General features: G+C 44.4%; 1 protein-coding gene across 1 annotated transcript in view; it reads left to right on the top strand.

Annotated features, from left to right (window-relative positions):
- Positions 1–984: 984 nt before the first annotated feature.
- PUM24 (pumilio 24) overlaps positions 985–24,756 on the top strand; it is a 112,877-nt gene continuing 89,105 nt past the window's right edge. The window contains exon 1 of the mRNA XM_086515547.1: positions 985–1,328. Coding sequence (XP_086371673.1) covers positions 1,065–1,328 — 264 coding nt within the window. The 5' untranslated portion in view covers positions 985–1,064. The remainder of the gene's footprint in view (positions 1,329–24,756) is intronic.

The raw sequence follows: 24,756 nt of genomic DNA, 5'->3' as shown, positions 1-24,756 counted from the left end.
ATTCCCCATGCCTATGCGTTTGCTTTGCACAACACATGCTATGGGGCAGGGCAAGGCACGACTTCCATTTCTTATTTTTTTTTTGGAGAGACCACAATGCCAACTCTCCACCATACTTTTGCATGGAACTTATGCATGACATGCACTATATATTTAACATTTTCACTCTGTGACGCTTTGTTGCAAGACGAAATGTTTAGCTATTCACATTGCTTTTATGTAGCTTGACTCAAACATTTTTCTCCAGTTGCACAATTGGACGACACCCATACACGATTATTAGGTCGGTAGTGCAGTTTAATTTTTATAGTCTATTGATGCTTTTTGTATTTTTTGAGTTTGTCAATGCTTCCTTAAGTTAAGTCTAACTACATGTTTTCCTCAGTAGTACATGCTCAATCTGGATCATCATGTATATATACCAAATAGACCGTACATACTTCTTTTCTCATAGTTGGACAATTCAACTTATGTACTCAATACTCGATACACTCTGTACATATTTATTTTGTTCCTAGGTGGTTGATGTCAATCTACGTATGTCCTTGTTTGACAATGCATCTTATATATTGTAAACCAACGTTCTCCTCTACACAACCGTTCTGTAGCACAGAGACAGCCCTTTATCCAAGTTTTTCCTCCTCATATATATTTTGCACCAGGTTTTATGACCGACAATCAAGACCCTCCAACTATGGCAACATTTGACACACACATTCACTCTCTCTCTCTCTCTCTCTCTCTCTCTCTCTCTCTCTACGAGAAATAAGAAAAAATTGAATGCTCTTGATTTAGAGTAATAAATACACATGCAATTCTTTTTTTAAAATTCACCTATGAAGTGAAATCGGACCATTTCACAACAGCTATAGAGGTAACAATCATATATGCAAATTCTTTAAAAAAAAATTTGCCAATGCACTTTGTACTTGTTTACTTCATTACTTCAGTGCTAGATGCTTGATGTTAAATTTGCACATGTCCTGTAATGTTCTATAGCAACGCCAGTTACTCACTATTCGCTAGGTGCAACTCCTACTTGCAGCGGCTCGCGAGCTTAGAACATGCAGAAGGAAGGAGATGCTGCGAGGAAGCCTCGCGTAAAAGCGCAGGAGGAAGGGTTTCAAAAGCGTCACAAGAAGGACAAGCAGGTTTACGCCACTGCTTTGGCAAAGAGGAAGCTGAGCAAGGCCTCCCCTGCTAACCCCTCCAAAAAGCGTATTAAGCTCAGTAACAATGCTTCAAAGGATAAGAATTCCAAGACCCACAGCAATGAGATTGCGGCTCACGAAGAGAACAAGTCTTTGAGCCGCCATATGCTTAAAAAGGTCTGCTCTCCCTTTCGTGAAGGTGACTCATGAGAGTCATGTTTACAATGGGATTCATTATATGAGATGAAATTAACTGTCACTATGTAACTGGAAGGTGTCCTTAGTGCTTGGGAAGTGTGGTATGGAATCGTTTGATAATTGCTTGCCCTTGTGTATACTTTGCGCACTTTCTTCACTTCAGCTAATTCTGATTTAACTGTTCTTGACCTGTAGTGGAGTCAATAGTTACCCATACTTTTGTGTCAAGTGCAGCGGAAGTGTTTAAAAATTTAGCTCGGATCTAGTACTCCACACAAACACAAGGTCACTTTACTTCACTTGAAAGAAGTGAATTGAATGACAGAGAGACGTAGAGAGACGACACGGCATGTGGGGTCCCAAGGGACCCCTTGCTCTGTTTCCAGGGCAAGTACTTGCTTTTTTACTTGCACAAAATGCTAATACAATGATGCTAATACAAAATGCTGAGATGTTGAGTTGCTAATGGGTACTTAATGTAGATGCTGCTTGTTGTTGAGATACTGAAGGATACTGCATAGATGTTTGATATTGTAAGGCTAAGGACTGGGTATTGCCGGTACTTGGTGCTTGGTACTGCGGGTACTGTTGGGTTAGAGGTCATGATGATTCCTATGATGGGCTAGCCAAGCCAAAATGCAAGGGGTGCTAGATGTTGCGGTACTGCGCCGTCGACGACGACGAGGGGTACTTGTATTGCGGTGCTGCTGAGGTGCTAATGGGTACTGTTGGAGATACTTGGTATTGTGACGACGACGACGATGACAAGGTTGTGGGTTGATCTGCTATTGTCGAGGATGGCGATGGTTGAAAAATTGAAAACGTTGGTTGTACTGGAGTGATTTGAAAACGTTGTTGATCCGTGAGGGCTGATCGCTGAATTTAGGGTGCTTAGGGCTGAAAACTCTGGTGGGAGAGGCTGAGGGAAAACGCCAGGGCTGGTTGAAAACGCTAATGGCTGATGGGTACTGCTGAGAAGAGGGTGCTGTCAATATTACTTTGTCTTCTACCTTTCTGCCTTCTCTAGCACCCAAAGGGCTTCTTTTATAGGTCTTTTAGCCATTTGTCCAACCTGCTTTTAATAAATGTCATGTCAAAGTCACTTATTAATAAATGACTTAAGTGACTGTTCATATGCCTATATGTTTAAGTGACTTAACTGTGCAAGTGAGGGTATGCAACTATGATCTGCCTAATCATGCATGTCCTTGTCACGTGACACATCCAACCCTATGTGTCCGTGGACAAGCTACATCATGACTAGGGTTCAGTTCAGTCAAGTCAGTTTAGAATATGAAGTAATCTGGCACTTTTGTGAGTCTATTCGCAGACCATGCATGTCCAGACACGTAGAGTAGATGCATATCCTTTGGTTGCACACAGCATGATCATCAGCATTACCATCAGAATCCATCAGGAGCATTTTTCAGCGCACAGAACCTATTTTTCCTATTTTTGACATTTTTCACTTATTATTTTAAGTGACTTTTGTTGGGAACTGGGTAGGGCAAAATGATTAAAGCATTATATAAGAAAAGCTAGCGCTAGACTTATCTGGCAGAAGAGGAGAAAGTGCACCAAGCAATTCACTTGCAGCAGGCTTCTCTCTCCCCCTCTCAGCAAGAACCAACCCCCTTAAGCCTGGCGTTTTTCAGCACCCACGACCAGCGTTTTTGGGACAGCAGAACCTGGCGTTTTCCAAGGAGTAGGACCAGCGTTTGGAAGCCTTCAAGACAGCGATTTCAGCCCCTACACTTGGCGATTTCATCAGCCATAGATCAGCATTTTTGCAGCAGCGTTTCAGCCCCATCAGGCCAGCATTTCAAGCAAGCAAATTCAGCAATATAGTCAGCCAATTCAGCGTTTTATCAACATCAGATAAGCGTTTTAAGAATAGCAAGGAGTCAGTTGTTTTCAGCATTCAAGACCACAGCAACAGATAGAGGTTCGTCGTCATCGTCACTGTCGTCTTCGAAGCATTCGGTTTTCAGCCCTAGCATCATCATAGTCGTCCTCACCGTCGACATCGACATAGCATCACTCAAACTTGCATCAGCATCTTGTACCAGATTGTGCAATCAATGAATAGACTTCTCTTGCCGACGAGAGAAGGGCTGTTGGAGGAGGGTTTGACAACTTGTCTGGTGTCGTATTCTCTCTTCTCTCTATCTCTCAGATTCATGCACCTTCATTCACAGTGTCTTCACTTTGTTTGTGTCCATTGCACTCTCTCACTAAAGGAATAGAAGGCTCTCCCTTCCGTAAGTAAAAGGAACGCTTGAGCACAGTTCGGAGCACTCATCTTGAGTAAAGTTCAACCCAGTGCACCTTACATTGGTATCAGAGCTTTGGTAGTGTTCTGTATCACTCAAGGAAAGAACCACAAGAACCACAATTTTTTTTGCTTCTTGTGGTCGCACGTAACCCAAGTCCTCTTGGGCGTGTCGATTCCTAATCGTGTTTTTGAAGAGTGACAGGAAATTCAAGAAAGAAGGGCTTGTCCAGCCTCCCCTTGTGCCTCTTTTGACTCATTGAGAGCGGACCGTGCACTTAGCGGCCGGCCAATCGACGTGAGGTGGGAAAAAGAAACCTTGGTGTGAGCGCAAGGCCTCCAAGGGGTGCGCTCGCGGAAAAGAGCAGAACTCGGGTGAAGAGAAGATCCTTCTCTTACACAGATTGCAAGCGAAAGAAGAACCGTAAGAACGTCAAGAACCGCAAGAACTCAAGAACCTCAAGACCCTCAAGAACCTCAAGAACCTCAAGACCCCCAAAAACCCCAGACCCACAAGAACCCAAGTTCCTCGTGAACTTAAGAACCCAGGACTTCAGTGTATGGTCATCACCCGGAGCGGAATGGATACTTTGTATGAAGGTGATGAGCATGAAGAAGGTGACGAAGAATTTTCTGCACCAGGAGGTTTTTTTGACCCTCCCCCTTCTCCATCTACGTCACTGTTTGTACCAAATCCTATGGAAGCTTTGGTCAAGTCGATGATGGACATGATGGCACAACAAGAAGCAAATCGTGTTGCCTTGGAGCGTGAGCGTGATTGAGCGCGCTTGGAGGCCGAAGAAAGACAGACAGAGCTTGCGGCACAGAGTGAACGACGCATGCAAGAGTTGGTCCGACATGTTCTCTCCTTGAAGTCCGAGCCAGCCAAAGATGTTGGTAGTTCCTCAAGTGGTGCAAGCCGAGATTCGGACTCCAACAACCCAGTCACAGAGAAGATCCAGTTCAGTAAGTATGATGGTAAGATGGATGCTACGATTATTCATTCTTGGTTGTATCAATTTAATGCTTATTTTGCGATAACTAAGAAGACAGGAAATAGCAAGGTTTTGACATCAGCTATGTACCTTGCCGGTGATTCCATCAATTGGTATGACGCATGGCAAGAGGCAAGTTGGCCGTACACCTAGAGGAAGCCGAGGATGACGCGCCCCTTTCCTTCAATTGGGCCGACTTCCAAGACGAGCTCGAGGCGCGGTTTATGCCCCCACAGCACCTAGCACAGTTGAAAGACGATTGACGCAGTCTCAAGCAAAATGATATGCCAATTATGTTTTTCTCTAATCGTGTTTTGTAGCTCGGTACTCAATTACGCAAATCGGATGATGAGCGCAAAGAGGCTTTCATTTTCGGGTTGGACGACTATATCAGGTTTGATGTCGAAGTCCTCGACCCAATCGATCTCAACAAGGCGGTAGTGATTGCTCTTGCACAGGAGATAAAGCACAACAAGGGAAAGCCTAAGGAAAATGTCCCAAAGTGATGACGTGGCTGCCAGAAACCCTAATTCTGCAGAAACCCTAAATCTGCCAGAAACCCTAACCCTAGCATGACACGTGGCAGCAGTATGGACGTCCGGAATTTGAGGCGGAATTTGCGCTGGCTGTACGGTAGCTTTTGGACATTGCTTTTTCCACAAATTGAAAGAGAGAGAAGGAGAACTCTTTTGCTTTAATTTTTAGGGCAAGAAAGAGAGAGAACTTGAGAGAGAAAAAAAAGCACAATCTTTTAAGCTTTTGATTTTCAGCTCTTGGGCTCTGCTTTTGGCATCCCTTGTATCTTTAAATAAGCAGGCAGTGCCTCATAACTCAGAGCATATGGACGCAGAGTCTGAGTGAGCGCCTGCCTGTACTTTGAACTAAGATGAATACAAAAAGAAATACGGAAATGGGCGCTAGTCTTTGGGGCCAATATCTCTAGGCACGGAACTCCACCGGGCCAGTGTTGAATCAATTGTGAACTGTGAACTATTTTGAAGTGGTTATTTGGTGCTGTCGTGGTAGATTCTTGACTTGGAGTGTCCAAGTCTGTTACAGTGGTATCAGAGCACGGCCGATTTCTCTTCTATGGAAATCCGATCCCAAATTTTTTTTCCCGCGGCACCTATGGGTTCACGCAAGGATTAGTCGACTCTCTCTGCATCCGGAGATGCAGCAAGGATCACAACGAAGATTCCGGCAAGGAGTATGGCCTGCCTCGGCCTACTCAGGCGGAGCGTCGAGAGATGGAGCGTCGTCAATTGATTGGCGATGCAACAAAGATGATGCTGAATTTTGCGAAGGACCCAAAATTTGCAAAATATATGAGCGAGACTTCTTTTCAGGAAGTGCATGCGCAGTGGCAGAAAACCGCAACACCACCCCCAAAACCGGCTCTTAAGAAACCTTCTGCTCACAAGAAATATTCAGAGAAGGAATTAGAAGAGGTGGTTGATGCACAGATTGCTCAGCTTTTTGACGCGCACAATAAAGCTAAAAGCACGGCAAAAAGCAAAAGAAAGGCACAGACTTCCCGGGTTATTTGGGTTGTCAGTCGGCATTTGAAAAGGCAAAGAAACAGAAGAAGCGTGTTCGATTTGAAGAAGTACCCAGTTCTTCTTCTTCTTCTCCTTCTGACAGTTCTTTTAGCTCATTTGACTCGAGCGAAGAAGAGCGTAAAGGCAAAAAGCGAAGCAAGAAACAACGCTTCGGAAAGGGCAAGAAAAAGGCAAAGAAGTCTAAACCTTGCCTAGTGAGTGACAGTTCTACAGAGGACTCGTCTACAGACAGTTCAGACTCTGACGACAGCAACTTTTATGCAAAGAAGAAGAATTTTCATAAAGCCAACCAATATGACTTTTTGGAAGATAAAAGCAAGAAGGTCCGAGAGTTTAAGGAAGGTGGATAGTCAATTAAATTTGACACGTTTTCGGGATATAGAGACGCTTCGAAGGCTTTGTCTTTTGTGCAGCAGTTTGACATCGCTTTCGCGGGAGGACGCTACTCAGAGCACTTCAAGATTCGGAGAGCTGCCTGTAACAGACTTGGACACTCCAAGTCAAGAATCAACCGCGACAACACCAAATAACCACTTCAAAACAAGTCACAGATCACAATAGATGTACACTGGCCCGGCGGAGTTCTGTGCCTAGAGATATTGGCCCCAAAGACTGGCGCCCCTTTCGGTATTTCTTTTTGTATTAATCAATCATCAAAGTACAAGAGAGCGGTTAGGGTTTCACTCTCAGACTTTGCGTCCAGATGCTCTGAGAAGTGAAGCCCTCACCACTAATTTAAAGGTTACAAGGGATGCCCAAAAGCAGAGCCCCAAAAGCTTTTAAAAATAAAAAGAATCACTTCTCTCTCTCTCTCTTAGAGAGTCTTTTCTCTTTTTTTATAAAAAAAAAGCAAAATTCGCGTCGCTCATCATTTTCCAAAAAAAAAATAAAATAAAATAAAAAAAAATCAGCCTCCACGATTTTCGAAAATTAGGGTTTCTGGCAGAAATTAGGGTTTGCAGGAATTTTAGGGTTTCTGGCAGAAATTAGGGTTTCTGCTATCTGCCACATCATCACTTTGTGACATACCCCCCTCTTGAAAGCATTGTAATCGACCGCGATTACGCCTGCAAAACCGACAAAAGCCATAAACCGTCTTAGCAGACACTGACTGTTAGTACCTACGTACTAGGAATACACATCTAGCACATGTACAAAATCGACAGTCACATCACACGACATCACAGGACATCACTAGACATCACAGGACATCACATGACATTCAACATTCATTCGGATCTTAGACCATGATTTATCGGCAATGTAGCTAGCAATCACATCTAGGTCCAATCGGGACCTCATCGATGTCCAATTGACTAACCCCTATTGCAACCATGTCTATTCGAGATCAATCAGACCAAAATGCTGCAGTCATTTCGTCTATCAGTTCTTGCACTCACAAGAAGTCAAGAACAAATCAGTATCATAATCAGGAATTCCATTTCATAAAGTCATCCAGCAGAATACTGTCAGCTCTCAGTATCCCTGAAGCTCAAAGAGACATCAGTGACTTTAGTATCAGAATCAAGGCATCTGTTGACAAGGGAGCGGAGTAACTCCCCTCTTGTGCATCCCACTGCACCAGATCTTCGGCCAAGCTGAGTTTCTGGGTTCCGTTTGGAGTAGACTATGCTAAACCAAAACATCGAGGTAAAGTTTCACAATCCGAGGAGTATCTGCTAGGTCCTCCTCCTCCATCCACTTCGCATCAAATGCAGGAAAGTTCTTGAACTAAACCAAAAACCGCCTTCGGACTTTACCTTTCTTCGTATCGTTATGTGCCAAAATCGATTCAGGAACAAGGATCTCCTCGTTTTCTTCCACTTCGGGTTGCTCATGAGGCTCCCTATCATCAGGCACATCACCCTTAACAAGGTTCAAGAGACTCACATGCAATGCATTATAAATCCTCCAAGTATCTGGCAGTTTCAATCGGAAGGAGACATCATTTATCTTGTCAGTGATCTGGAAAGGTCCGTAGTATCGCATACTAGGCTTTGGAAAAAGCCTCTCCTTTCCCTTTTTCTTTCGTAGGCGTGCCTTCTCAAAAGTAAGAGCACCCAATCATCCTCCTTCAATTTCAAGTCGCGACGATGGTGATCCGCTGCCTTTTTCTGTCGTTCTTGAGACTCTGCAAAGTCTCGCGAACCTTGGCAAAAGCCGTATCCAAATCTCGCGAATATTCATCCACTTCAAATATCTAATGTTTCGTGCTTAGGAAGGATGGAACCTTCGTAGCACTTTCAACAATCTCACATGGTGTCTTCCCCGTCGAAGAGTGTATCGTGTTATTGTAGACAAATTCCACCAAAGGTAAGTTCTTTTCCCATTGAGTCTTCTGATCCGAGATACAAGACTTCAATAAATCTAAAATCACTGAATTGGCAATCTCAAATTGCCTGTCAGTCTGCAAGTGGAACGATGACGAGAACTGCAACTACGTGTCAATGTTCTCCCAAATTGCCTTTCAAAACAAACTCATAAATCTGGGGTCTCTGTCAGAGACAATCGTCTCAGACCTGCCATGTAATCGGAAAATCATCGTGATCATTCTGTGTTCTTGGGAGATCAAAAATGAAATCCATTGCAATACTTTCCCAGGGGTGGGTGGGTATGGGTAAAGGCTGTAACAATCCCTGTGCCTTATGCCTTTCAAACTTGACCTTTTGGCATACCAAGCAACTGCGCACAAACTCTTCCACATCCTTTTTGAGTCTCGGCCCAAAGAAGTATCTCTCTACCCGCTTCATGGTGGTAGCAATGCCGCGGTGACCCGTAAAAGGTGGATAGTGGCATTTAGTCATAACCTTATCCCTCAACGGCTGTGTAACGCACAACATAGTCTTTTTCATCAAGTAGCCTTCCCGAAGGGAGTATCCAGCTACTGTCTCCCCATCCCGTATCCGTGTGAAAATATCTGCAAAATCTGTATCTGTGGCATACTGATCTATCCTCGAAGCTCCTATGATGTATCGCGGAAATAGCCAGAACCAACGGTTTTCGAGACAAAGCATCTGCCACCACATTCTTTTGTCCTGCACATGGACAATCTGGAAGTGGAACTGTGACAAGATGTTTGCCCACCGCATATGCTTTTCCGAAAGCTGCTTCTGTGACAAGAAGTAGCGCAAACTCTGATGGTCTGTAAAGACAGTAAAATCCGCTCCGAGTAGGTAATGCCTCCACTGAGTAAGAGCATGGATAACTGCCAAAAGCTCTTTCTCATAGATCTGTGCTGTCATCTCCGGCCTAGAGAACAAACGGCTCTCGTAAGTTATGACATGGCCTTCTTGCGGTCTTGACTACGACCACAAGCATCACAATATACTTCAAATGACTTCTGCAAGTCCGGCAAAGTCAAAATAGGTCCTGTAGTCAATTTCTCTTTCAATGTCCGAAAGGCAGTCACCTCTGTAAACTTTCGTATGAACCGCCTGTAGTACGAACACAGTCCCAAGAAGCTTCTAACTTCATGGACATTCCTCAAATCAGGCCAATCACGGATAGTCTCTATCTTGGCCGGGTCCATTTGCACTCCTGCTGCTGCTGACACAATGTGTCCCAAAAAGTGTATCTCTGGTAGGAAAAATTCACTTTTCTTTGCATTCACTAACGTGTGATCTCGTAATGCCTGAAAGACTTGAAGCTGATGATCTCTGTGTTCTGCCTCATTCTTGGAGAAAACAATGATGTCCTCAAAGAAAGTGCCAACAAATAGCCTGTATTCTCGAAAAATCCTGTCCATCATTCGGTTAAATGTCGCAGGAGCATTGGTTAAGCCAAAAGGCATCACCAAAAACTCAAATAACCCAAAAGTCGTCCGAAAAGCAGTTTTGTAGACATCTCTTGGCGCTATCTTGATCTAATGATATCCACTCTTCAAGTCAATCGTGGTAAAGCACGAGGATCCCTGTAACTTGTCGAGTATATCATCGATCTTAGGAATCGGAAATCTGTTCTTGATGGTGATTTCGTTGAGAGTGCTATAATCGATGCACATTCTCCAAGATCCGTCTTTCTTCAAAACCAACAACACTGGAGAGCAATACGGTGAAGTACTAGGCTAGACAAGACCCTTTTCCAAGAGGTCTTTCACTGGGTTCATAATCTTTTCATTTTGTGCGTGGCTCACACGGTAGGGTGGCCGATTCGGTGGCGTGCTTCCGGGTATCAGATCAATGGTCTGATCTTCAGGCCCTCTAAAAAGCAATCGGCATGAGTGTGGAGAAAAATCTTGGCGTTCTTTTGATCAGGTCAAAACATATTCAACCTTTATCCAGCGTTCAGTTCTCTCCCAAAAGAATGAGTAAGAAACTGAAGTTCATCAAGTACAATCTCTAAGCCCTTCATTTATCAAAGTCGCTTTCTCGGCCCGGTAGTCAACCACGGCGTAGTTCTTGTGGTACCAAGGGATCCCGAGTAGAACGTCACTCGCGTGCCCTGAACACCCCTGTCATTGCAAACAAAGTTTGCCAATGCTCGGTGTAATGGCAACATCCCATCCGGGTGCCAGTCGAACTACCTCCGCCTGTGGCGTCAGTCTGTCGGGCGTAATTCCAAATCGAGCCGCCAATTCCAAGTGAAAAGAAGTTGGCCTTGGCTCCTTCAAAAGAGCTTCCTGATCCTTCACTTTGCCCCAAAAAGCGGCAAAGTTTGTACTTTCATTCATTTGATTCGGTGCAAGTCCCACGTCATGTGGTACCAGTTCTGCTTTTCTATCTGCCTTTTCTGCCACATTCCTCAGCTGCTCTCTAACTCTCAGACCTGTCGTCGTCTTTATCATTCTGTTCTTTCTGTGCCTTTTTAGGACACTTCGCGGAGATATGTCCATGTTCCCCGCATCCAAAGCACTTCCCCTCTCTAATGAAGCGAGCTCTCTTCTCAGGAGTAAGCTTTGGTCGTGCATCCTTTTTCTTTGGGTTGCTCTTTTTCCTTCTACTTTCATTCCCAGAAGTCTGTTCGGCTCGTTGTGTCATGGCCTCATCTGTGGGGTAGGTCAGACTGCCAGAGTGAATGGCAAAGCCCCGCTTCGCATGACTCATCAACTCTTGAATAGAAGCTGACTTCTGTTCCAAGCAGTGATCTCGGATCTCTGTAGGTAGACCCAAGGTAAACCGCTCAATCTGTTCTCTGAACGAGATCTTCTTGAATGAAGAGGCAGGTAGAAAAGAGCTCCAGAATCTTTCACAATAAGAATTCACTGTATCGCTCTTGGTCATCCGGAGATGGTTCCAAGCAGCTCGTATATCTCGCTCAAACTCTTGAGTCAACCAAGAAGAAATAAAAAGCCTCTTGAATTTCAGCCATGTAACTGGCATAGTCTTGCTTAATAGAAGCGTGGACCACCAAGTACGAGCATTCCCCTTAAAATAAGAGGCAGCTCTCCGAATCTTGGAGTGCTTTGAATAGCGTCCTCCCGCGAAAGCGATGTCAATCTGCTGTATAAAAGACAAAGCCTTAGAAGCATCTGAGTATCCTGAAAAGTATCAAACTTGATCGAGTGGCCACCTTCCTTAAACTCTCGGACTTTCTTGCTTTTATCTTCGAGAAAGTCATACTGGTTGGCTTTGTGAAAACTCTTCTTGTTCGCATAAAACTTTCCGTCATCGGAATCTGAGCTGTCTGTAGACGAGTCCTCAGTAGAACTGTCAGTCTCTGGGCGAGATGTAGCCTTCTTTGCCTTTTTCTTGCCCTTTCCGAAGCTTTGTTTCTTGCTTCGCTTTTTGCTTTTTTTGTCTTCTTCGCTCGAATCCGAGGAGCTAGAAGAACTGTAAGAAGAAGAAGAAGAAGAACTGGGTACTCCTTCAAATCGAACACGCTTCTCCCGTTTCTTTGCCTTGTCAAAAGTCAACTGACGACCCAAATAACCCGGAAAGTCAAGCTTTTCTTCTGCTTTTTTGCCATGCTTTTTGGCTTTCTTTTGTGTGTCAAAAAGCTGAGCAATCCGTGCATCAACCACATTCTCCAGTTCCTTCTCCGTATATTTTCTTGGAGGCAGAAGGTTTCTTGAGAGCGGGTTTCGGGAGTGGTGTTGTGGTTCTCTGCCACTCCATCTGTACCTCTTCCAAAGAGGTCTGGTTCATATATTTTGCCATCTTCGGGTCCTTGGCAAAATTGAGCATCATCTTTGTTGCATCGCCGATCAACTGGCGACGCTCTATCTCTCGCCGCTCCGCCTAAGTAGGCCAAGGCGGGCCACTCTACCGGAATCTTCGTTGTGATCTTTGCCCGCATCTCCAGATGCAGAGGGAGTCGACTGATCATTGCCTGAAGCAATAGGTGCCGCGGGAAAAAAAATTCGGGGATCGGACTTCCTGTAGAAGAGAAATCGGCCGTGCTCTGATACCAATGTAACAGACTTGGACACTCCAAGTCAAGAATCAACCGCGACAACACCAAATAACCACTTCAAAACAAGTCATAGATCACAATAGATGTACACTGGCCCGGCGGAGTTCCGTGCCTAGAGATATTGGCCCCAAAGACTGGCGCCCCTTTCGGTATTTCTTTTTGTATTAATCAATCATCAAAGTACAAGAGAGCGGTTAGGGTTTCACTCTCAGACTTTGCGTCCAGATGCTCTGAGAAGTGAAGCCCTCACCACTAATTTAAAGGTTACAAGGGATGCCCAAAAGCAGAGCCCCAAAAGCTTTTAAAAATAAAAAGAATCACTTCTCTCTCTCTCTCTTAGAGAGTCTTTTCTCTTTTTTTATAAAAAAAAAGCAAAATTCGCGTCGCTCATCATTTTCCAAAAAAAAAATTAAAAAAAAAATAAAATCAGTCTCCGCGATTTTCGAAAATTAGGGTTTCTGGCAGAAATTAGGGTTTGCAGGAATTTTAGGGTTTTTGGCAGAAATTAGGGTTTTTGCTATCCGCCATGTCATCACTTTGTGACACTGCCTCTTATGTTAAGGGGATGCTCGAACTTGGTGGTCCACGCTTCTTTTAAACAAGAATGCGTCAGTTAAATGGTTGAAATTTAAGAAGCTTATTTCTTCTTGGCTGACTCAAGAGTATGAACGCGATATACGAGCTGCTTGGAACCATCTTCGGATGACCTAGAAAGATATAGTGGACGCTTATTGCGAGAGATTCTGGAGCTCTTTTCTACCTGTCTCTTTATTCAAGAAGATCTCGTTCAGAGAACAGATTGAGTGGTTTACCTTGGGTCTACCTACAGAGATCTGAGATCATTGCTTGGAACAGAAGTCAGCTTCTATTCAGGAGTTGACGAGTCATGCGAAACGGGGTTTTGCCATTCACTGTGGCAGTCTGACCTACCCCATTGATGAGGTCATGACACAACGAGCCGAACAGACTTCACAAATGAAAGTAGAAAGAGAAAGAGCAACCCAAAAAAGAAGGATGCACGACCCAAGCTTACTCCTCAGGAGAGAGCTCGCTTCATCAGGGAGGGGAAGTGCTTCGGATGCGGGGAACTTGGACATATCTCCGTGAAGTGCCCTAAAAAGGCACAGAAAGAATAGAATGACAAGGACGATGAAAGGCCTGAGAGTTCGAGAGCAGCTGAGAAACGTGGAAGAAAAGGCAAGATGAAAACAGGACTGGTTCCTGATTGTGTGGGTACTGATCCCAACACAATGGACGAGAGTACAGAACTTTGCCGAACTTGGGGCAAAGTGAAAGACCAAGAGGCCCTGATCTTCTTTGATGGAGGAACCAAGGCCAACTTCATTTCACCGGAATTGGCGGCGCGGCTCGAGATCACTCCCGATCGAATGGGACCACTTGCGGAGGCAGTTCTAGCGGCACCGGAAGGGACGTGGCCATTACACCCGTCATTGGCAAACTTCGGTTGCATTGTCAGTGTCACGTGACACATCCCAACCCTATGTGTCCGTGGACAAGCTACACCACAGCAGGGTTCAATCAGTCCAGTCAAGTCTAGATTAACAGTGATCCGGCACTTTTGTGAGTCTATTCGTAGACCGTGCATGCCCAGTCACTTAGCATAGATGCATATCCTCCGGTTGCACACAACATGATCATCGGAATTCCCATCAGAATCCATTAGCATCAGTTAGGGGAATTTTCCAGTGCATTTAACCTATTTTCCTATTTTTTGGTTATTTTCACTTATTATTTTTAAGTGACTTTCCAACAAAAGTAGGTAGGGCAATTTTGTTAAGTTAATATATAAGCAAACCCAAGTTAGCACTTTCTGGCAGAAGAGGCAGCAAGAGCACCTTGCTCAACAGGCAACTTCTCAGCAAGACCAACCCCCGCGACTACTCTAGTGTTTCTCCACAGAAGACCTAGCGTTTTTGCATCAGATCAGCCCCGGCGTCATCACGACACAGCAGATCAGCCTAGCGTTTTTGCATTTGCAGAACCCCGGCGAAAGGAGGACCAATTTCAGCCCCTGGCGTTTTTGGATTTCAGCAGCAAATTAAGACCGGCATTATTCACCTAAAGTGTAGCAGATTCAGCCCGTAAAGACCATCAGTTTTCAGCCCTAAGAAACCTCATTTTTCAGCCAAGAAAACGCAGCCAAAACAGTCATTTTCAGCCACCGAAACAGTTCCGAAATTCAGCGATTAGAAGATCTCAGATTTCAGCCATAAGGTCGTCGTCGTCATCACTGTCGTCGTCATCGGCATAGTCCCATTGCATCAGTCCATTGCATACGCATTGTACACCTTTGTGCAATCAAAGTAGACCACTCTCGCCGACGAGAGTGGGGCCTTCGGAGGGGGGTTTTACAACCTCTTGGGTGTCGTATCTCTTCTCTCTCCTTCTCTCAGTCTCATTCACTTGCACGCACAATCCACTCACTTTGTTCGTGACCACAACACTCTACAAGACGGAAAGCTCTCTCTTTCCCTAAAGAACTAAAAGGAACCTTGAGCAATAAAGATCACTAATCTTGAGAAAATACAACATTCATTCCGCTGCCACCTTACATTGGTATCAGAGCTTTGGAAGTGTTCTGCATTACTCAAGGAAAGAACCACAGGAACCACAAGAATTTTTTTTGCTTGTTGCAATCGCACGAAGCCAAGTTTACTTGGGCGTGGCGATTCCTAATCGTGTTTTGTTGAAGAGTGACAGGAATCCCAAGAAAGAAGGGCTTGTCCAGCCTCCCCTTGTGTCTCTTTTCACTCATTGAGAGCGGACCGTGCACTTAGCGGCCGGCCAATCGACGTGAGGTGGGAAAAATCAACCTTGGTGTGAGCGCAAGGCCGCCAAGGGGTGCGCCCGCGGAAAAGGGTAGAACTCGGGTGAAGAGAAGATCCTTCTCAACGCGATTTGCAAGCGAAAGAAAACCTCAAGAACCTCAAGAACTCAAGAACCTTAAGAACCCAAGACCCTCAAGAACCCAAGTTCCTCGTGAACTTAAGAAACCAAGACCCTCAAGAACCCAAGTTCCTCGTGAACTTAAGAACCAAAGACCACAAGAACCCACGACTTCAGAATGATCATCACTCGAAGCGGAATGGATACTTCGCTTGGTGGTGATGAGCATGAGAGAGGCGAAGAAGAATTTTCCCCACCAGGAGGTTTTTCCGACCCTTTCCCATCTACGACAAAGATTGCACTAACTCCTCTGGAGGAGTTGGACCAAGAAAGAGAAGCAGAAAGAAAAGTCTACGAAGAAGATATAGCAGCCATCGAGCGTAAGTACCAAGAAAGAAGGGCAGCCATAGAAGCAGAATTTTATCGCGAGAACAAAGCACAAATGCAAGAGTTATTGCGACTCTTTTCTCAAGCTCAGGCACAGATGCAACAGAATCGGAAAAAGGAGACTCTCTCAGTCTCTTCTTCTCCAAAGCAAGACCCACAGGATTTGCAGGATTGTGTGAAGCATGATGATGATTTGATTGACAATGACTTGCATGATGATTTGAAGCACAATGATAAGCATGATGATTTGGATGCCAATGATTTGCATAATGATTTGGATGACAATGACAAGCATGATGATTTGCATGATCAAGATGTGATTTCTTACAAGCATGATGAGTTGTATGAAGATGATGTGATTGTTCACAAGGATGATGTGTTAGTGGATGCTTTTCCTAGCGAAACTAACCTCGTTGTAGATTCGATCAATCACGAAGATCCGATCTTGGCTTTCGAGTCGAGGTCTAAAGAACCCCCATAGGACGATTCGATCATTCAAGAAGAAGAGATCTTGGCTCTCGAGCCTAGGTCCACAGATCCCCCACAAGAAGATTCGATAGATCCCGAAGAAGCGATCTTGGCTCTCGAGCCTTGGTCCACAGAACCCTCACAAGAAGTATTATGTGTTCGCATGATTGATACGCATGCATTGTTCGAGTGTTTCATTCGTGAAGGTTTTCTGTATTTTAGTCAGCATCGTTATGTGATTCCTTTTACTAGGCATGACATACTGTATGTTGAGCATGTTTCTCTCATGGATGAGCACGAATGTATGCGGATTGTTCATGAAAAGTTGAAAAGTTTGTATGTCAGGAAGTCACATTCCATGTTTCTTCCGTGGCATGACACAGTTTTCGAAAGAGCACATGATAGTATGAGCACCAAGCATGGGCATTTTCATTATGATTTGCCACAGTTGATTGATTTCGATCAAACAAAAAAGATTCGAGCGCATTGTTTGCATGTGTTTGATGAACGGGTTGTCACTCCGTCTCTATGTTCATCTACATTGCATACACAGTCTTTAGAGAAGATTTTTTTCCTTCACTTTACATGGAATGGGTATGTTCATGGTTTTGTGTTGGAGATGGTTTCAGGAATTTTCAGCCATGGAGATTCTTGTAGATGGAAGAAGCACGACTCTACACGAAGTTGAAGCAAGGAAGGAGATTCAGAAGATTTTGTGTCGCTTTCGGCGCGGCCCAAAGAAGCAAGCGTTGCAGACCTTTATGAAGTTCAAGTACCGCACGACCCACACATCAGAGTGGGCCGGCGAAGAGTCCCTTCCAGGATTCCGGATGCTGTTGGCGATCTCCCTCGACGCCATACAGTTCGGTACCAGTACCTCACTTTGAAAAGGAGGGGATGTCACGTGACACATCCCAACCCTATGTGTCCGTGGACAAGCTACACCACAGCAGGGTTCAGTCAGTCCAGTCAAGTCTTGATTAACAGTGATCTGGCACTTTTGTGAGTCTATTCGTAGACCGTGCATGCCCAGTCACTTAGCATAGATGCATATCCTCCGGTTGCACACAACATGATCATCGAAATTCCCATCAGAATCCATTAGCATCAGTTAGGGGAATTTTCCAGTGCATTTAACCTATTTTCCTATTTTTTGGTTATTTTCACTTATTATTTTTAAGTGACTTTCCAACAAAAGTAGGTAGGGCAATTTTGCTAAGTAAATATATAAGCAAACCCAAGTTAGCACTTTCTGGCAGAAGAGGCAGCAGGAGCACCTTGCTCAACAGGCAACTTCTCAGCAAGACCAACCCCCGTGACTACTCTGGCGTTTTTCTCCACAGAAGACCTAGCGTTTTTGCATTAGATCAGCCCCGGCGTCATCACGACACATCAGATCAGCCCCGGCGTCATCACGACACAGCAGATCAGCCTAGCGTTTTTGCATTTGCAGAACCCCGGCGAAAGGAGGACCAATTTCAGCCCCTGGCGTTTTTGGATTTCAGCAGCAAATTAAGACCGGCATTATTCACCTAAAGTGTAGCAGATTCAGCCCGTAAAGACCATCAGTTTTCAGCCCTAAGAAACCTCATTTTTCAGCCAAGAAAACGCAGCCAAAACAGTCATTTTCAGCCACTGAAACAGTTCTGAAATTCAGCGATTAGAAGATCTCAGATTTCAGCCATAAGGTCGTCGTCGTCATCACTGTCGTCGTCATCGGCATAGTCCCATTGCATCAGTCCATTGCATACGCATTGTACACCTTTGTGCAATCAAAGTAGACCACTCTCGCCGACGAGAGTGGGGCCTTTGGAGGAGGGTTTTACAACCTCTCGGGTGTCGTATCTCTTCTCTCTCCTTCTCTCAGTCTCATTCACTTGCACGCACAATCCACTCACTTTGTTCGTGACCACAACACTCTACAAGACGGAAAGCTCTCTCTTTCCCTAAAGAACTAAAAGGAACCTTGAGCAATAAAGATCACTAATCTTGAGAAAATACAACATTCATTCCGCTGCAACCTAACAGTCAGGGGTTTGGGGCATGAGGACTTTTACATAATGCTTTTGGAAGGTTGTGATGTTTTCTTGGGATTTCCCTGGTACCGCAAGAACAATGCGGTGGTCGACTATTGGGCGAGGAAAGCGACATTGACTACAGAGAAGGGCAGAACCATTGTAGTTGACATTAAACTGAAGGGCGAGTCTATCCCTATTGTATCGGCCTTGGCCATTTCTAAATTAATGAAATCTAGTCTGTTTGTTCACTTGATTTTTATGAAAGAGTTGAGTGATGAGGATAGGAAAAATATGTCTAAACTTTATAAAGAACGCCAAGATTTTCTCCACTCTCACGCCGATTGCTTCTTAGAGGGTCTACCAGGCGAGTTACCACTTGCTTGTCCTGAAGATCATACCATTGATCTGATACCTGGAAGCACGTCACCGAACCGGCCACCTTACCGTGTGAGCCGAGCACAAAATGAAGAGATTATGAACCAAGTGAAAGACCTCTTGGAAAGGGTCTTGTCCAGCCTAGTACTTCACTGTATTGCTCTCCAGTGTTGTTGGTTTTGAAGAAAGACGGATCTTGGAGAATGTGCATCGATTATAGAGCTCTCAACAAAATCACCATCAAGAACAGATTTCCGATTCCTAGGATCAATGTTATATCGACAGATTACAAGGATCCTCGTGCTTTAGCAAGGTTGATTTGAAGAGTGGATATCATCAGATCAGAATCGCGCCAGGAGACGTCTAGAAGACAACATTTTGGATGACTTTTGGGTTATTTGAGTTTTTGGTGTTGCCTTTTGGCTTAACCAATGCTCCTGCGACATTTAACTGGACGATAGACATGATTTTTCGAGAGTACATGCTATTTGTTGGCACTTTCTTTGATGATATCATTGTTTTCTCCAAGAATGAGGCAGAACATAGAGATCATCTGCTTCAGGTCTTTCAGGCATTACGAGATCACAAGTTAGTGATTAATGCAAGAAAAGTGAATTTTTCCTACGTGAGATACACTTTTTGGGACACATTGTGTCAGCAGCAGGAGTGCAAATGGATCCGGCCAAGATAGAGACTATCCGTGATTGGCCCGATTTGAAGAATGTCCATGAAGTTAGAAGGTTTTTGGGACTGTGTTCGTACTACAGGCGGTTCATTCGAAAGTTTGCAGAGGTTGCTTCCCCTTTGCATATCTTCACTTAGAAAGAAGTCCCTTTCTTGTGGGGACCCACAGAGGTGACTGCCTTTCAGACTTTGAAAGAGAAATTGACTACGGGACCAGTTTTGACTCTGCCGGACTTGCAGAAGTCTTTTGAAGTATATTGTGATGCTTGTGGTCGTAGTCTGGGTGCGGTCTTAATGCAAGAAGACCATGTCATTGCTTACGGAGAGGCGATTGTTCTCAAGGCCGGAAATGACAGCACAGATTTATGAGAAAGAGCTTTTGGCGGTTATCCATGCTCTTACTCAGTGGCAGCATTACCTACTTGGAGCGGATTTTACTGTCGTTACAGACCATCAGAGTTTGCGCTACTTCTTGTCACATAAGCTGCTATCGGAAAAGGCAGATGAGGTGGGCAAACATCTTGTCACAGTTTCACTTCTAGATTGTCGATGTTCAGGGAAGGAAGAATGTGGTGGCAGATGCTTTGTCTTTGGAGTCGTTGGTTCTGGCTATTTCCGCAATACATCATAGGAGCTTCGAGGATATGGTCGACCAGTATGCCATAGATACAGATTTTGCAGACGTTTTCACACGGATACGAACGGGGAGACAGTAGCGGGATATTCCATTCGGGATGGGTACTTGATGAGAAAAACCATGTTGTGCGTTACACAGCCGTTGAGGGAAAAGGTTTTGAAGAAAGACGGATCTTGGAGTGCATCGATTATAGAGCTCTCAACAAAATCACCATCAAGAACAGATTTCCGATTCCTAGGATCGATGATATACTCGACAGATTACAGGGATCTTCGTGTTTTAACAGGATTGATTTGAAGAGTGGATATCGTTAGATCCGAATCGCACCGGGAGACGTCTACAAGACAACCTTTCGAACGACTTTTGGGTTATTTGAGTTTTTGGTGATGCCTTTTGGCTTAACCAATGCTCGTGCGACATTTAACCGGATGATGGACATGATTTTTCGAGAGTACAGGCTATTTGTTGGCACTTTCTTTGACGATATCATTGTTTTCTCCAAGAATGAGGCAGAACATAGAGATTATCTGCTTCAGGTCTTTCAGGCATTACGAGATCACAAGTTAGTGATTAATGTGAAGAAAAGTGAAATTTTCCTATCAGTGATACGCTTTTTGGGACACATTGTGTCAGTAGCAGGAGTGCAAATGGATGCGGCCAAGATAGAGACTATCCGTGATTGGCCCAATTTGAAGAATGTCCATGAAGTTAAAAGCTTCTTGGGATTGTGTTCCTACTATAGGCGGTTCATTCGAAAGTTTGCAGAGGTTGCTTCCCCTTTGCATATCTTGATATAGAAAGGAGTCCCTTTCTCGTGGGGACCCACAGAGGTGACTGCCTTTCAGACTTTGAAAGAGAAACTGACTACGGGACCAGTTTTGACTTTGCCGGACTTGCAGAAGTCATTTGAAGTATATTGCGATGCTTGTGGTCGTAGTGCGGGTGCGGTCTTAATGCAAGAAGGCCATGTCATTGCTTACGAGAGCCGATTGTTCTAAGGCCGAAAATGCTAGCACAGATTTATGAGAAAGAGCTTTTGGCGGTTATCCATGCTCTTACTCAGTGGCGGCACTACCTACTCGGAGCGGATTTTATTGTCTTTAGAGACCATCAAAGTTTGCGCTACTTCTTGTCGCAGAAGCAGCTATCGGAAAAGCAGATGCGGTGGGCGAACATCTTGTCACAGTTTCACTTCCAGATTGTCCAGGTGCAGGGACAGAAGAATTTGGTGGCAGATGCTTTGTCTCAGAAGCCGTTGGTTCTGGCTATTTCCGCAATACATCATAGGAGCTTCGAGGATATGGTCGACCAGTATGCCATAGATACAGATTTTGCAGACGTTTTCACACGGATACGAATGGGGAGACATTAGCGGGATATTCCATTCGGGATGGGTACATGATGAGAAAAACCATGTTGTGCGTTACACAGCCGTTGAGGGAAAAGGTTATGATTGAATGCCACTGTCCACCTTTTACGGGTCACCGCGGCATCGCTACCACCATGAAAGGGGTAGAGAGATACTTCTGTTGGCCGAGACTCAAGAAGGATGTAGAAGAGTTTGTGCGCAGTTGCTTGGTATGTCGGAAGGTCAAGTTTGACAGGCACAGGGATTGTTACAGCCTTTGCCCATACCCACCCGCCCCTCGAAAAGTATTGCGATGGATTTTTTTTTTGATCTCCCGAGAACACAGAGTGGTCACGATGGTATCTGGATTGTTGTTAACAGATTTAGCAAACAGGTTCATTTCATTCTAGTGAAGAAAATTGTCAAGCTGGATCACTTAGCCAGACTGTTTATGGCCCAAATTTTCAGATTACATGGCATGCCTGAGACGATTGTCTTCGACAATAACCCCAGATTTACGAGTTTGTTTTGGAAGGCAATTGGGGAGAACATTGGCACGCGGTTGCAGTTCTCGTCATCGTTCCACCCGCAGACTGACGGGCAATCTGAAATTGCCAATTTAGTGATTTTAGATTTATTGAAGTCTTATATCTCGGATCAGAAGACTCAATGGGAAAAGTATCTACCTTTGGTGGAATTTGCCGACAATAACACGATACACTCTTCGACGGGGAAGGCGCCATTTGAGATTGTTGAAGGTGCTGCGAAGGTTCCACCCTTCCTAAGCACGAAAGATAAGATTTTTGAAGCGGATGAGTATACGCGCGACTTAGACACGGCTTTTGCCAAGGTCCGCGAGGCTTTGCAAAAATCTCAAGAATGACAGAAAAAGGCAACGGATCGCCATCGTCGCGATTTGAAGTTGAAGGAGGATGATTGGGTGCTCTTACGTTTTGAGAAGGCACGCGTGAGAAAGAAGAAGGGAAAGGAGAGGCTTTTCCCAAAGCTTAGTATGCAATACTACGGACCTTTCCAGATCTCTGAAAAGATCAATATGTCTCCTTCCGACTGAAACTGCCTGACGCTTGGAGGATTCACAATGCATTCCATGTGAGTCTCTTGAAACCTTTTAAAGGTGATGTGCCTGATGATGGGGAGCCCGATGAGCAACCCGAAGTGGAAGAAAATGAGGAGATCCTTGTTCTTGAATAGATTTTGGCACATAAGGACACGAAGAATAAAGGTAAAGTCGGAAGGCGGTTCTTAGTTACGTTCAAGAACTATCATGCATTGGATGCGAAGTGGATGGAGGAAGAGGACCTAGCAGATACTCCTCTGATTGCGAAACTTTACCTCTGAAGCTTTTGGTTTAGCATAGTCTACTCCAAATGGAACCTAGAAATTAGCTTGGTTGGAGATCTGGTGCAATGGGATGCACAAGAGGGGAGTTACTCCGCTCCTTTGTCAACAGATGCCTTGATTTTTGAATACTAGAGTCATCTCTTTGAGCTTCAGGGATACCGAGAGCTGACAGTACTCTGCTTATGACTTTATTAAATGGAATTCCTGAATATAAAACTGATTTGTTCTTGACTTGTTTGTAAGTGTAGGAACTGATAGATGGAATGACTGCAACATTTTGGTCTAATTGATCTCGAATAGACATGGTTGCAATAGGGGTTAGTCAATCGGACATCGATGAGGTCCTAACTGGATCTAGATGCGATTGCTAGCTACATTGCCGATAAATCATGGTCTAAGATCCGAACGAATGTTGAATGTCATGTGATGTCCTGTGATGTCCTGTGATGTCTAGTGATGTCCTGTGATGTGAATGTCGATTGGTACATGTGCTAGATATGTGTTCCTAGTACGTAGGTACTAACAGTCAGTGTTTGCTAAGACGGTTTATGGCCTCTGTCTGTTTTGCAGGCGTAATCGAGGGCGATTACAATGCTTTCAAGAGGGGGGTATGTCACGAAGTGATAACATGGCTGCCAGAAACCCTAATTTTGTTGAAACCCTAATTCTGCCAGAAACCATTAACCCTGACATGACACGTGGTAGCAGTACGGACGTCCAGAATTTGCGGCGGAATTTGCGCTGGCTGTACGGCAGCTTTTGGACATTGCTTTTTCCACACAAATTGAAAGAGAGAGAAGGAGAACTCTTTTGCTTTAATTTTTAGGGCAAGAAAGAGAGAGAACTTGAGAGAGAGAAAAAAAAAGCACAATCGTTTGAGCTTTTGATTTTCAGCTTTTGGGCTCTGCTTTTGGCATCCCTTGTATCTTTAAATAAGGAGGCAGGGCCTCATAACTCAGAGCATCTGAACGTAGAGTCTGAGTGTGAGCGCTGCCCGCACTTTTGCACTTTGAACTCAGATCAATACAAAAAGAAATACTGAAAGGGGCGCCAGTCTTTAAGGCTAATATCTCTAGGCACGAAACTCCGCTGGGCCAGTTTTGAATGAATTGTGAACTGTGAACTGTTTTGAAGTGGTTATTTGGTGCTGTTGCGGTAGATTCTTGACTTGGAGTGTTCAAGTCTGTTACAGAAAACAAGACTTCCTCTCAGACTTCTCAGAACGGTAAGAACGGTAACTCTTCTAACCAATCTTCCAATAGTCTCTCAAAAAAGAACTCTCCAAGTGAACCTAAGGGTAAGGCTAACACAATTGCTAAACCTAAGCTCACTCCAGATGAAAAGGTAGAACAAGGAATTTTAGGAGGATACATCACGTCGGAAGAGCAAAGCACTTATTCTAAGGAAAGTCGTCGTTTTCATTGTCACATCAAGGGTCACATAAAAAGAATATGTCTTAAGCTTGAATCGAATGAATCTAAAGAACCCACAAAACCCACTTCCTTTGTCAATGCAATAAATGAGAACACGAGTGTGACCCAAGTCTCTCATGATCCTCCCGTTGATGAGTCTCTCATTAAGTGTTATGGTCATGTGAATGGTCAGCGTTTTGTCATATTGTTTGACCCAGGCAGTATGCATGGTTTGATTAGTGACTCTCTTGTCGAAAGAGCCCGCTTGGAAGTTCGCAAGACATCTCCTTTCGAGGTGTCTGGCTTCTCTCCTTGTATGGACGCTCTCATCACGCAAGAGTGCCTTGATGTTTTGTTCACTGTTCAATAAGTATCCTTCCGCATAAAATTTGGAGTCTCTCCTCTTTCAGGATATGATATGCTTTTGGGCATTCGATGGTTTCGTGAGCATAATCCTCTCATTGATTGGGCAGCTAATACGTTCACTTTCAATGCTAAAAGTGACTCTTCCATTGTCATTTGTGGGGAGCAAGTTGTTCATTCTTCATCTCTCATTTCTAATGTGTAGGCGAAGATTGACTAGATTCAGGAGAAGGAGACTCTCTCAGTCTCGTCTTCTCCACAACAAGACA

This window comes from Adiantum capillus-veneris, chromosome 1 (assembly GCF_014529385.1).
Source record: "Adiantum capillus-veneris isolate H3 chromosome 1, ASM1452938v2, whole genome shotgun sequence".
NCBI lineage: Eukaryota > Viridiplantae > Streptophyta > Polypodiopsida > Polypodiales > Pteridaceae > Adiantum > Adiantum capillus-veneris.
This window is presented reverse-complemented; position numbering and strand designations above follow the sequence as displayed.